Source organism: Coenobita brevimanus, chromosome 83 (assembly GCF_032717465.1).
Source record: "Coenobita brevimanus isolate Jiangsu-jjx chromosome 83, ASM3271746v2, whole genome shotgun sequence".
In the NCBI taxonomy this organism is placed as follows: Eukaryota; Metazoa; Arthropoda; class Malacostraca; order Decapoda; family Coenobitidae; genus Coenobita; species Coenobita brevimanus.
In genome coordinates this window covers 8,981,635-8,993,953 of record NC_137036.1, presented here as the reverse complement: position 1 = coordinate 8,993,953, position 12,319 = coordinate 8,981,635, and the positions used below count along the sequence as shown (strand labels likewise).

The following is a 12,319-nucleotide window of genomic DNA, read 5'->3' as shown; positions in this document are numbered from 1 at the left end:
GTCATGTGGCACACTGTTAAGTAACCATAAGCAGTAGGTCGGTGTTAGTAATCTCTGTCACATTTACACTACTGTGTAGCTTACTTTTCCAAATGAGATCTTCTATGATCATAATCGGATGAATGATTCACAGTTGTATTTTCCATTTCCCAGAGATAACTGGCGTTTGGTAAACTTAGCCACTGACAATTAATTTCTAGTTCCATAATAAATGCAAACTAGTCGTCAAAGTAGTTCATTAGCTGCGGATCATTAAACAGAACAGACAGGAAGTCCATTTATATTCCACTGTCGATAACTGGGGAAAACGTGCCATATTGAAAGAGTTACGATACGAAACCTCCGACTGGCTCGTATACATAGTGAAAAACTTCATACACAAGAGGTACTGCTGAAGGAAACTGAGAGTTTTCACTGCTTGCCTCAGTGATTTTCCAGAAACTTAGATTGTGATGTCAAAGAAAGATGTAATGGCAAAACTCAAGTACAGTTTTTTGACTAAGCATTTTATAGTACAGTGCAATAAGCATATGGCTTCAATATAATGAGATTATGCAGTTTCGTATGGGAGAGTGAAACTTATATTTGCTACCAAACTGCCCTCTGAAATTCGATACAGCAGTCTCCAGGTGGTATTATACATTTAACTAGAATTCTAATGATATCATATATATATATATATATATATATATATATATCCGACTCTGGGCAAAGGCTTCAGGGCCTATATCTCAGGGGCAGTAGCCTATCCCAAGGCCCAGTAGTCCTCCTACACCTCCACATGTCACCACTTCGGCGTTAACACCCACCGTTCGTATTGAATACACGCTAGGGCTGTCTCATACAGGACTGGTGTACTAGTATTAGCGGGGGTATTTTTACGACATTTCGGCGGATCATCTGGTAGATTAGGAAAGTCTGCTTTTTATGAAGTTCAAATCCTTAAGCTGTCCCCTGCCCCAGCCGGGATTCGAACCTGGGTCCGTCAGGACAGCAGGCCGCCTCTCTACCGATTCAGCCACAGCCTCCCCCAAATATTGGCTGTTGCTTGGAATAAGTCTATGATTTTGTGATATATAAAACAGTTATAGCTGAATATTCAACATCACATACCTTCCCTCCCCCGCCAACCCCGTTGACACTCAAACTGTAGTATCTCGCATAATGCACCAGACACAATGATTTGCTTAAAGTGGAGTTGTAGATGTCCCTCAATGGTAACATAGAATTGTATGTGAAAGCCATGTTAACAGTATTCTTATCGCCCTTTTAGTGAATATACTGTATATGGTCATCTATGCAGCAAAGTTGCATATTTTGTCGAATAATTTTCAGAACATGGGAGCACACCGGTCATGCCGATCAACCTCCCTGACAGAACGCAGCAGCTTTATCTGGATGTGGGTGGGGGGCCTGTCAGCTCGTGCCATAGCTAGGGTAACCGGGTGTAGCGTCACCACAGTCTGCAGGTGGCTTAATCGGTGGAAGCAGGAGGGACACATTGAGAACAGGCAGCGCTCAGGTAGACCTAAAGGGGAAGAACAATGCAAAATCATTCATAACCGGATCAAAACCTGGCATCCTCTAGCACTCCACTCTGATGGATTAAGCATATTTGACATGAATCGCAGAACAGTACATTCAGCGTTTCAGCATAACTGTGGATGTATTGAGTATCCTAATCTAAATTACTGCTGAGCTTCACACAATGGCGGACTAAAGAACGCTTTCGTAGAAATATTATTCCTATCCATATTTAGCTTTGGAAACTGCTAAAAATTTGAAATACCCCAGTGAACAGAATCAGATAGGCTTCTACCCAAACGAGGACCTCATAACGAAAGAAATATGATGTATCCACGGCAAGAACACTCAAGTAGAAGACATGAGAACGGTATCAAAATGTGAACTACAATAACTTTAGTTCCTGTTAATAAAGGGCTAATTTGTCATTCAGTTGATCTGAATGTAAATAGAATCACCAAAAAAAAGTGTGCCCAGACAGTTTGATAGCCTTTAACAAGATTAGACAGTTATCTTGTGAATTAGGATAATTACAGCTGATCATTCTTTGGAAAAATTGCTGTTACATTTATGTACCAGTAAGTTAAGGTGTTTGTCACACATTCCTTTTAATTATCCCGCTTACATTCATGGAAACCTATGTTTTAGATTTCTTGCAAGGACGGGACCGAATATGTCATGGTTAATTAAGAAAGCTGTGTACGTCTTAAATTATAGCTCATTTTGGTTTGCCTGATTCTTAATTTCAATGTTAATTTTTTACATACCAGTCTTTAAACTGACATTCAAGTTTTCTTAAACTGATAAAAATAAATACTATAAAGACTGCAATGTGACTTTCATTCACCTGTAACATCGCACCACTTTCTTCCCTTACTTCTTACCATGTAGATTATCTTACACGACGGGAGAAGTGGCTTCGTATGAAACAGACAGGCTTGTCAAATACATTCTCCCAAATAGATCGGGTTTCCCCCAATTAATTCGGTATAGGGAGGGTCTTCTAATCTTCAAATGCTCCCAAATCACTGTCTCCCAAACTGCTGAGAAAACAATAGCCAGATTTTCCACGCATTCCTTTTAACATTAACTAAAAATGAATTTTCTTGTCTTCAAGTAGATGTTCCACATAAAACAACAAAACTGGGGTCACGTTTGAAAACTCAGTGGTTTACATTTCTGATTAAGACTCGAGTACGAGTCACACACACACACACACACACACACACACACACACACACACGCACAAAGCATCATATGTGTGAAAATATTAGCTGCCGATGAGATCTGCACTTTCAGTGCATCCTGGCCACATAAAATACTTGTTAAAATAAACAGTAAAAATTGTGGTAAGTTTCTGAGTTTTGTAACCCACTTGTTTAAACGGCTGTACAACAGTTCAGTGCTTAGTACACCATGGGTGTCTTGTCGATACTTTTCTCTGTCTTACATTGTCCAAAGAATATAGGTCCTTAACATGCAGTAACTGTACAAAACATACAACACTATTTATACACAGAAATTTTTCTCTAGAAGTTTATGGTGGTGTGATGGCGGCTGGTGCAGGGACATTGTGGCTAAGTCTGGGAGTTACGTGCCTTCTGGTACACGCCCGCCTGCCTCATACCTCAGGCAAGTTTACCCTAGGTTTAATCAAAGGGAATCGACGTTATTAATCATTTTATTATTGCTGTCTTAGCTTACCTCAATGTGTATAATCAAAACAGATGTTTTGGATTGTATGTAATTATTTCAGATTATTTACTGTCATCTGGTACAGATAAACCTGCTCTTCTTGGTCTCGATTCCATTAAAAAAAAAAAAAAAAGTATTCTTGAGCTGTGAGAAAAATGAAGGATGAGAACAATTTTAATGTAAAAGAAGTGCTTCGTTTCGGGAAATACCAATTTGAAAAGTTTGCTTTTCCATACCAAAGCTGCCTAATTAACTGTAATCTACTGCCTAATCAAGCATGAAATGCATACCCGAAGATCAACAAATTTTAGTATGTGTTCTTCATTCAAAATTCTTTTGCACGACATTTCAGTGGATAAAAGAGAATGCTACGTGTTGTGAATGTACCAATATAGATCATTCTACATATTGCAAATATATATTCTTTAATATTTTCTTGGGAAATTGGCATGTGTTGGTGTATTCTTCTTGGGGTTAGAATAGCTCAGTTGTAGCGCTCGTATTTCACGACCATAGGGTTGGCAGTTCGAGCCTGAACCATGGTATCGTATTGCTGGTGAGTGATGTAGCGATCTCTTTCATTGCCTTCCAGACCTATATGGTCCATTGGTCCTAGGTAGGGGGATTCGCCCTCTGGCTATAATCTGACAATTATATCTAGAATTTGACAATCCTTCTGAGGTTCAAGATCAGTTAATAATACCAGTCATACACAGGTACTGCATTTTCCTATTGAGTGCCCTACCTCTATACTTACTGTAAATTCATCTTTGTATTTGTCAGATAAAACTCGAGGATCGCTGGACAGTCGCCGAGCACTTGATGTCATGTTGGCCACAGAGCAGTGTTCCCGCTCCTCCATCATGCTGGTGACAGACGACTCTCCATGGGCGTTCTCTGTGATGCAAGTGCGTCAGTGTTAGCATTCAGCAAACGTTGAGCATTTCTAAAATGGATTAAGGAAGTTAGTCTGGAATATACAGTAAAAATAAGAATTATCCCTGAGATATGTAACAGATACACTACTTCACAAATTTTCAGGTACAGATCCTAAGAACAGACTGAATCTTATCTCAGCTTGGCAGGTGAATGTGGCTGACCTATGGAAGTGCTGATATGGAACTGTATGGCTCTAGGTAACATAAAGTCAGCTGTTGTGGAAGATGTTTTCAAGGACAGGAACTTGCAAAAACGTTCTCTCCAAAGAATATCAGCCAAATTCAAGATGCATTCATTGTTACGCGCTTTACATTGACTGGAGTCAGAGGCGTTAAATGGGTACAAATCATCACCATGCATTCTTTTTCAGGATCTAACTGACCTACAAGCTCCGTGGGGAGTCGGAGTGTTCGGGGTGACAAATAATGAACAAAACGCCAACATGACCCGTGAAAACCTCTCCCAGGCTATCGCCACTGCTCGAGGGGTAAGTCGACGGGTAAGTGGCTACAGCACGTAAAGGCTGATACAATAACATGGGAGGCAGACTAAGGACATTTGTTTGTGTGTGTGTGTGTGTGTGTGTGTGTGTGTGTGTGTGAGTAATAACAAAAACAGATTATAAGCAGACCTATTAAGAGTAATGAGGTGAAAACTCAAACGGTTTGTTGATAACTTTTTTGACATTAGCTTCTTGCTGCGTCGTGGTGGGTGACGGTGGTGGTAGTGAGCGATGACCCAACCTTCCTCTCTGCCTTCGCTGACTTCTCCTTCAAGAACCATCTCCTGTCGGTGTACACAACGAGGCTACTCGCCTTCACTCGCCTCCCTCTCCATTGTCTCCACACCCTCCACCACCTTCACAAGACTCTATCACGCACCAGCGCTCTACTCGCTGTTGTTGACGATGCTTCACCAGTCCTTAGGTAGTAAAAATTTTCTGTGGATAAGAACTCTTAGTTGAGGTGATATCCCTTAACTTGATACATTGGCTTTATTCATATTTATCTATTTTCTTATCTTTTCATTTTTTGTCAACAGGACCAGAGTGCTCTCATGGCTACCCTTCACTGATCCAGAAACTCGGCCTTTACAGGTAGCATCGTGGACCACTGACCAAAATCTAAGTCTAGTCTTCCCACCAAATCTTTTTCCCAAGAAATTTTTACGGTAAGCTCTTTTTGTCTGTAACTCTCGACGATCCTTGAAATAATATATGAATGGTTTTATCATAATGTCTTTGTTAAAAATATAGCAGAGTTCATCATTTTTCACGTAATGTGACTGTGGATGCGGTAAGCTGGTATAATGGACAACATTGCATCTATAATATATCTTACATAATTTGAATGCTAGAATACAGGATGAAAAGCCACTGACCTTTTCACTGTACCTGTTTGATTAGCAAGTGCTTACAGTAGTTTTTGGAAGGCATGCCCGGTTTTTGTAAGGGTAGTCCATGGCCGCATCAGGCCTCAACCTCCTGCTGCAGGTTCCCCCACCGACCACATGTGATGGTGACAGCCGAGGAGTTCCCTTCGCAGTCGGCGGTCATGGTAGACGACCCAACGGTACCTGGCAGCAAACGGCTTAGTTTTACCGGTGCAGCCGGGTATATCATGGAAGTACTGTCCACGGCTACGAACTTTACGTGAGCTATTGGTTGTACACATTCTTATATACGCAGCTGTTTTCTTGGATGTCGTAAAAGACTTCATAGCACTTCTTAATTACTGAATTATGGTGCAAATCACACTTCAGCATTCTCCTGTGTTATTTATATTAGTATTGTATGGGAATAGTTTGCATCAATAATATACAAGGTGACATTAAGTTATAGTATTCAGAAGAATCGCAAAGGAGATGTTCTGATAATCTTTAAAACCACTTACAGTATGAACCATAGTTCGTTTTAACGACAGTTTGCAACAAGGACCTAATGGTAAATAAAATATTTTATTGTAACTGCTTTCAAAACCCTTTGACAGGTACACATACTTGAGATCCCCTGACAAAAGCTGGGGTCTGCAGAAGGGTGATGGGACTTGGTCTGGCATGCTGGGACTAATCACACGTGAGGTGAGTTACTACATTGAATCATTCTTATAAACTTATATACTAGTAATTCCTAAACTGAGTAAAAGAATATGGTAGAAAAAGGATCAGATTCAAAATATATGTCAGTCTTTATTTTTAATGCTTCTTCGAAGTACTGCTACAACCATTATTTTAAGAAAATGATCTTATGTTCGGACGCAATCAGTCGTGCCAGTTTCTGCCAATTAGATCCAGCCAGGGTTATTCATAAAACAATTTTCAGGTTATTGTTCTCGCTGTCAGTCATCTGCTAGATGTCTAGAATGAAGAGTTGTTGCTCACTGCTCTCTCGCTGGATTATCGTGGTAACAACTGCCACACTCATTGATACATAAATTATGAATGTCTGTTGTTGCGAATCTCCCTGACCTTTGTAGGTGAAATTTTGTTTATTATTTTCTCCACTCCTAGTTTAAAAGCAGTACAACATATTCTCAAGCAACACTCCAACCTACTCAACCAAACTGCCACTAATTTTAACTGGGAAACAGTTTTAAGATATTTATTTTAGCTACCTCTGTCCTGCTTAACTTTGTAAATAGAAAACTGTTTATCTGGTATTTGGTATTTGCTTAAAATAATCATGTGGAGGGTATGGCGTCAGAATTGTGAAGTGGCACCACAGAGAGGGTTAAGGGTTGGTACAGAATAGACATCTCGAAGGTATATCCTGACAGGTATTCTATTCTCATTTGATACATTTACCCCGACAATACATTTCAGCAAGTGGAGTTCACCCCTGGACCAATTTTACTGGATTTTAGTAGAAGCCAGTGGATGGAATACTCTGCATATTTTTTCATGGGTGGGTACTATATTCTCGCTGCCCTTGGTCGTCCTGAGGCGAACCCGTGGGGCTTCGTACTACCTCTTTCTCCAATTGTTTGGGCAACTTTGTTAATAGCACTGTTGGTTGTGTGCTCAGTGATGCTGCTTCTGCCTTTCTGCTTTCCTGCCCACACACAAGAACCAGGGAGCGCAGACGCCAACATCTTTAACTGCCTGCGCGTTCTCCTGCAAGAGGGTAACTATAGCCTATTTGATATGTTCTGAGAAGAGATAAGCCTACTGGCAGCTGATTTGTTGTCCGATTGCATTCATTATTAACAATGCATTTTAAATCATTTTTATTTTATGGGTTTCAGTAACCATTTGATGAAAAGATTGCCCAAATAAAATGTTATGTATAGTTATCTGCATCGATTAAAAAAAAAACGGCGCCTTACAAAGATCATCTAATGGCCAGGATAAGTGTGAAATTATTAGTCCGCGGGACAAAACTAAATACGTCCAGGTAAGGTTCCAGGAGTACCTTGACTTTTAGCCCCATGTTCAGGTAAATTAAGGTAAATTATTTCATTAGTGCAACATTATGTAAAATCTAACCTGGTAAAATATCGGAATTCCAATAAAAAATGGCTGGTAGACACATGTGAAGAAGTTATATTTCACTGTCACTTTAAAACATTTTGCAGCTTATAACTTGTTGCAGCTCGGTTGCAAGTAGCAACTAGATATTCGAAACTAAAAACATAGAAAACTTACCGATGTGAAAGTAGAAAGCATGGTGCAAATTGATGTGACAAGAAAACTCTCTCAAGTTAATCTAAATAATCATCTGCTTAGTCAAGTGGGACATCCGATGAGTGGCCTAACGCCCCCCCCCAAAAAAAAAAAAAAATCTATCTTTCATTGAAATTCAGAGGATATTTTATATTTCATTGCAATTCTGATGTTTTACCAGGTTATAATTTACAAACTGTTGCAGTAATAACATAATTTACCTTAATTTCCCTGAACATAAGAAAATAAATCAAGGTACTTGTGAAACTTTACCTGTCCGTGTTTTGATTTGTCCAGAGAATTCAAAATGTCACATGTATCTAGTCCATCTGATAAACTTAGTAAAGCCCCGATTTGAAATGAATCTATGCAAAAAACTATAGGCTGTAGTTTAGCCTTTTCAAGGTATCAGTAATTTGATATTAACTTACGGAATGCAAGTTAATTTAGGACACTTAAAGGTTATGCACAGTTTAATTAGGCTAGTGCACTGGTATTATTCGAAGTAAATCATTTCTTCTAGGCATGGAAAAAAGCCACTTTTCTGTTTTGATTTATGATGTCCACTCAGTTTGAAAATGTTAAACTATATCAAGTGCTTAATAATTTTACAGGGAAAAAGCTCTCAGTATTAGACATGGCAGGCCATCAACTACTGTTGGGATCTCTATTCTGTGTTACTAAGTTCTCTTTGTCGTAACAGATTTACAGAGAACTAAAAGTCGGTGGTGGTGGGATCGTGTGATGCTGGGGATGTGGATGCTGATGATGGTTGTGCTGACACAGAGTTATGTCGGCAACCTCATGTCCCTCCTGGCGGTCAGATACATCGACCAACCATACCAGAGACTTGATGACGTTCTTGACAAGTCTAATCTTGGAATAATTCTTGTCCAGAACACACTGATCGTCCACTATCTTAAAGTATGCAATTGTTTTTGTAATGTAATTGAAAATCATGTACTATTTTTTGTTCAGTGTTCAAGAATGTTTAGGTTGTCAATAAAGCAACTCAAGATATTTTTAGCCAAACCAGTACTGCAGGAAACAGTGTCTAGTCACTCACAGAGTGTTCTGTGAGCTACTGACATTTATTGATAAAAGAATGCCCTACTGCGAAGACCATTCATTCAGGAAAGTACTGGCAAAAGTGTTTTTTATCGGTCCTTCAGTATTCGCAGAACAAGCAGTTAACTTACAGTTGGCCCCTGTTCTGAACAGTTCATGTACTTCCAAACCCTGACCGCCAATTATTTTCACATTATGCTGGAGGGGTAATTGTTATCTGCTACAGCTTCACAACTACTATGTGTTACAGAAAGTTCAAATGATTTTCCTAAGATTCACCTAATTATGTAATCAAAAGCTTTCAGTAAAGCTGAGGATCACTGACAGCCTTCTGTACTTCAGACGGCCAAGTCAGGTCCACTCTGCGAGCTGGGGAACCTGACAGGCACAGAACGAGTGGCTTACAGATTGTACACTGCAGTACCCCAAAGCTTGGAGACCATTGTACGGGATGGCAGTCATGTTGTGTTTGCCCAGGACATCCTCTATAACCTCGTATTGCCAAGGAGCTTTTCTCGCACAGGTTATAATGTGGTTGTCATGTTCATTAGAATTATTTATGGCCATACCTTTCTAGTCTGTGCTAAAAATGTAGCATATCTGTGCTGAATTTCATGTCAGTGAGGGGAGGGGCTTCATTCAACGTGAGTAATTAGAAAGAATTTTAAATGAAAATCACTGCCTGTTTTTAGACAAAGGGCAATTTAAAACCCTTTTCAAGAAGGACTACTTTATTCTCATTAACAGTATAATAGTCCCATCACTTTATCATCACTAAATACTTTGACAGGTACCTGTGATTTTTATGTGTCCCGGAGCAGTTACCTGACCACTCCTCTAGCCATGCTGGCCCAAAAGAACAGCCCTCTTATGCCAAGACTGAATAAGATGTAAGAAATGAGCAGTTTGTCAGTAGCTAAAATATTAAAGATAAAAATAGTCCTGTGTGTTTTTACAAAGAACTTGAAAATACTTGATATCTACATCGAAGTCGAAATAGGTATGAGAAATAATTACTATGGTAGGTATTGACTGGCATGACGAATATAATGTTTTAACCACTTTATTTTCTAAGACAGGGCTTATTCATTGGTGGAATCTGGCCTGTATGATAAATGGATGAAATTCTCACATCCCAACTCCAGCACCTGCAAGAACCCACCCAGGATCATCACCGTCACCTCTGCCTTCTCACTCAGCAACCTGTGGGTAGGTCCTGCCACGGACTTCTTGGATGGCCTGGAAAAGCACTAGTTTGTTAGATTTTACTTCTTAACTTCCATACGTGTTTGAAAACTTTGCATTAAGTATATAACTGTAAATTTTATTTGTAAATTTACTGCAACCATCACTAATGATCTGCATTAAACATGTCACTTTTCCCTACGTAGGATTTAGTTTACTGATGTTAATGGAATATTGTGTGTTAGTTGATAAAGGAAAGGATTACGACCCTACATGTAATACTGCTCATTTTCAGGGCATGTTTGTGGTGTGGGGATGTGGGTTTCTAATGGCCGTGGTAGTGTTGGTGATGGAGCAGATGTGTAGTTGGGCCAAGTGGGAGAAGCAGGGCCAGGTGGACACCCAAGACACACACAGCACTATCATCACCACCATCACCACCACCACCGCTGGCCACGCGCTTTATTAGTACTGACGACAATTTCTAATGAAATTCATACTTCACTTCAAGCTTCCAAACTTGTAACAACGCAGAAGTAACAAATTTATTGGTTAATTAACAAATACACTGATATTAATACAAAGCATGACAGATCCTCCAATTGTCATTCACTGTAATGTTTGTTTGTTTTCCTGGAGGTCAGTATTCACCTCTCATTAAGTATGTAGGTAAATATAATCCGAATCTTGAAGGAAAGTCAGTGGTTTGTCGTGTATACTTCCGGATTATGAGACTAGTTGCAACAGGGGTATAATCTGTCTGACTTTTAAACTATAAAACAGAAATAAGATGACTGATATGAAAATATTTGATGCCAATGACCCAAAGTTAAAATCAGTTAAAGTTTGGTAAAAGTGCATAACCCATTGACTCTTGACAGGGCAAAATTGCCTGGTACGAGCCTAAATGAAATTCTTAACTGTATCAGGGTCGCCTGACATAATTTCTGAAATTTTTGAATGTTAATGTTTCTCCCAGGTGAACTATTTCCGTCTTTCCTGGGAAAGAAATAATGTGTGTATGTACTTATTCTATTATTTTGTACAGACAAAGACACAAGTATCTTCCATAAGTTTGACGAATATACGGCGGATAAATCGAACCGTTTCACTCTCTCACTAGTAGGGACAGGGTTATCATTGTATTTCGCCAGGTTTAAATTTTCTTTAGACGGAACTAGGAAGATAGTTGTGTCTTTGTACACATTTCCTACCGACAAACAGTTATCACATAAGCTTTCTAAACTACTGGCTACATAAATCTCTTTACAGTACTGAAGAATTACTATGGAAAATGACTATTTTATGGTATGATTACGGCCACTGAAGGAGTTGTTCTTGTGAGATATCTTAGATCACCATTTCTTCACCAGCCTAACTTTTAAATGGCGTAAAATAAACTTAATTACCTATTCTGTTGAACAGTTTAATAATTTGGTGAGATAGACTGGTGAGACGATGCGCACTGACTGGTGTGGTGAGAGGGGAGGGGGAGGTGTTCACTGGTGTGGTGTGAGGGAAGGGGAAGGTGTTCACTGGTGTGGTGTGAGGAAACGGGAGGTGTTCACTGACTGGTGTGGTGAGAGGGGAGAAGAAGGTGTTCACTGATTGATGTGGTGTGAAGGGAGGGGTCGGTATAGAGTGGGTGCCAGTGGTTATAAAAAGGCTGCAGAAGCCACTCAGCCTTCATTGTTCATCTGCTGCTCCAGGCTGTAAGAGTACTACTCTCACCACATTTGCCTCAGGACCTTGACTGTGAGTCATGTGGCACTGTGTTGTTCTCAGGTTTGTGGCACTCTGCTGTTGTCAGTCATGGGAACGTACTTATTCCTACTCACTTACACAATTTGTGTCAAAGGTAACCAGATGTCACAAATATGTAGCCTTGATCTTTTTATTATAGAGAGAAGGTTTATTATCTTGTCTGGTCAATCGGAGAGACATAAGAGGAGGGAAAGAATAATGTTGACGTTGTAGGGGAACTTCAGGGTTGGCCTTCTCTTTCTATCTCTTCGTTTTGTAAGTGAGGTGAGGTGATGAACAGGAAGACTGGGGTCGATGGAGATTTACTATGAGACAGTTGCTTGACTGGAAAAATTATTGAATTTGAAGTCATCCGTTGTATTGTCAGGGACAGTTTGTGCAGGTTGCCGCCTTCCCACTCTCTCTAGCTGTTACTCTCCTTCGCCTTCCTTCTTCCCTGGCTCTCTCAGATCCTAAGTGTTATTTCGGGATATAAATCTAATGC

General features: G+C 39.8%; 2 protein-coding genes across 2 annotated transcripts in view; both read left to right on the top strand.

Moving 5' to 3' along the window:
* LOC145409908 (putative glutamate receptor) overlaps positions 1-10,540 on the top strand; it is a 117,604-nt gene extending 107,064 nt beyond the window's left edge. Inside the window, exons 6-11 of the mRNA XM_080280174.1 lie at positions 6,979-7,279; positions 8,522-8,742; positions 9,229-9,409; positions 9,677-9,776; positions 9,966-10,095; positions 10,367-10,540. Of these exons, the coding sequence (XP_080136300.1) occupies positions 6,979-7,279; positions 8,522-8,742; positions 9,229-9,409; positions 9,677-9,776; positions 9,966-10,095; positions 10,367-10,540 (1,107 nt within the window). The remainder of the gene's footprint in view (positions 1-6,978; positions 7,280-8,521; positions 8,743-9,228; positions 9,410-9,676; positions 9,777-9,965; positions 10,096-10,366) is intronic.
* On the top strand, positions 1,339-6,517 carry LOC145409806 (uncharacterized). Its single transcript, XM_080280113.1, has 9 exons — positions 1,339-1,522; positions 3,058-3,156; positions 4,003-4,127; positions 4,529-4,645; positions 4,849-5,084; positions 5,200-5,328; positions 5,651-5,809; positions 6,147-6,237; positions 6,479-6,517. Exons 1-9 carry the CDS (start codon positions 1,339-1,341, stop codon positions 6,515-6,517), a joined length of 1,179 nt encoding a protein of 392 aa, XP_080136239.1.
* Positions 10,541-12,319: the final 1,779 nt, after the last annotated feature.

What these genes read in the sequence shown, in the direction of transcription:
- LOC145409806 (XM_080280113.1), top strand. Translation starts at nt 1,339, where the DNA reads ATGGGAGCACACCGGTCATGCCGATCAACCTCCCTGACAGAACGCAGC. An exon ending in TTTCCCAAGAAATTTTTACG is followed by an intron (nt 5,329 to 5,650) that starts GTAAGCTCTTTT and finishes CTCCTGCTGCAG; the next exon opens with GTTCCCCCACCGACCACATG. An exon ending in TCCACGGCTACGAACTTTAC is followed by an intron (nt 5,810 to 6,146) that starts GTGAGCTATTGG and finishes ACCCTTTGACAG; the next exon opens with GTACACATACTTGAGATCCC.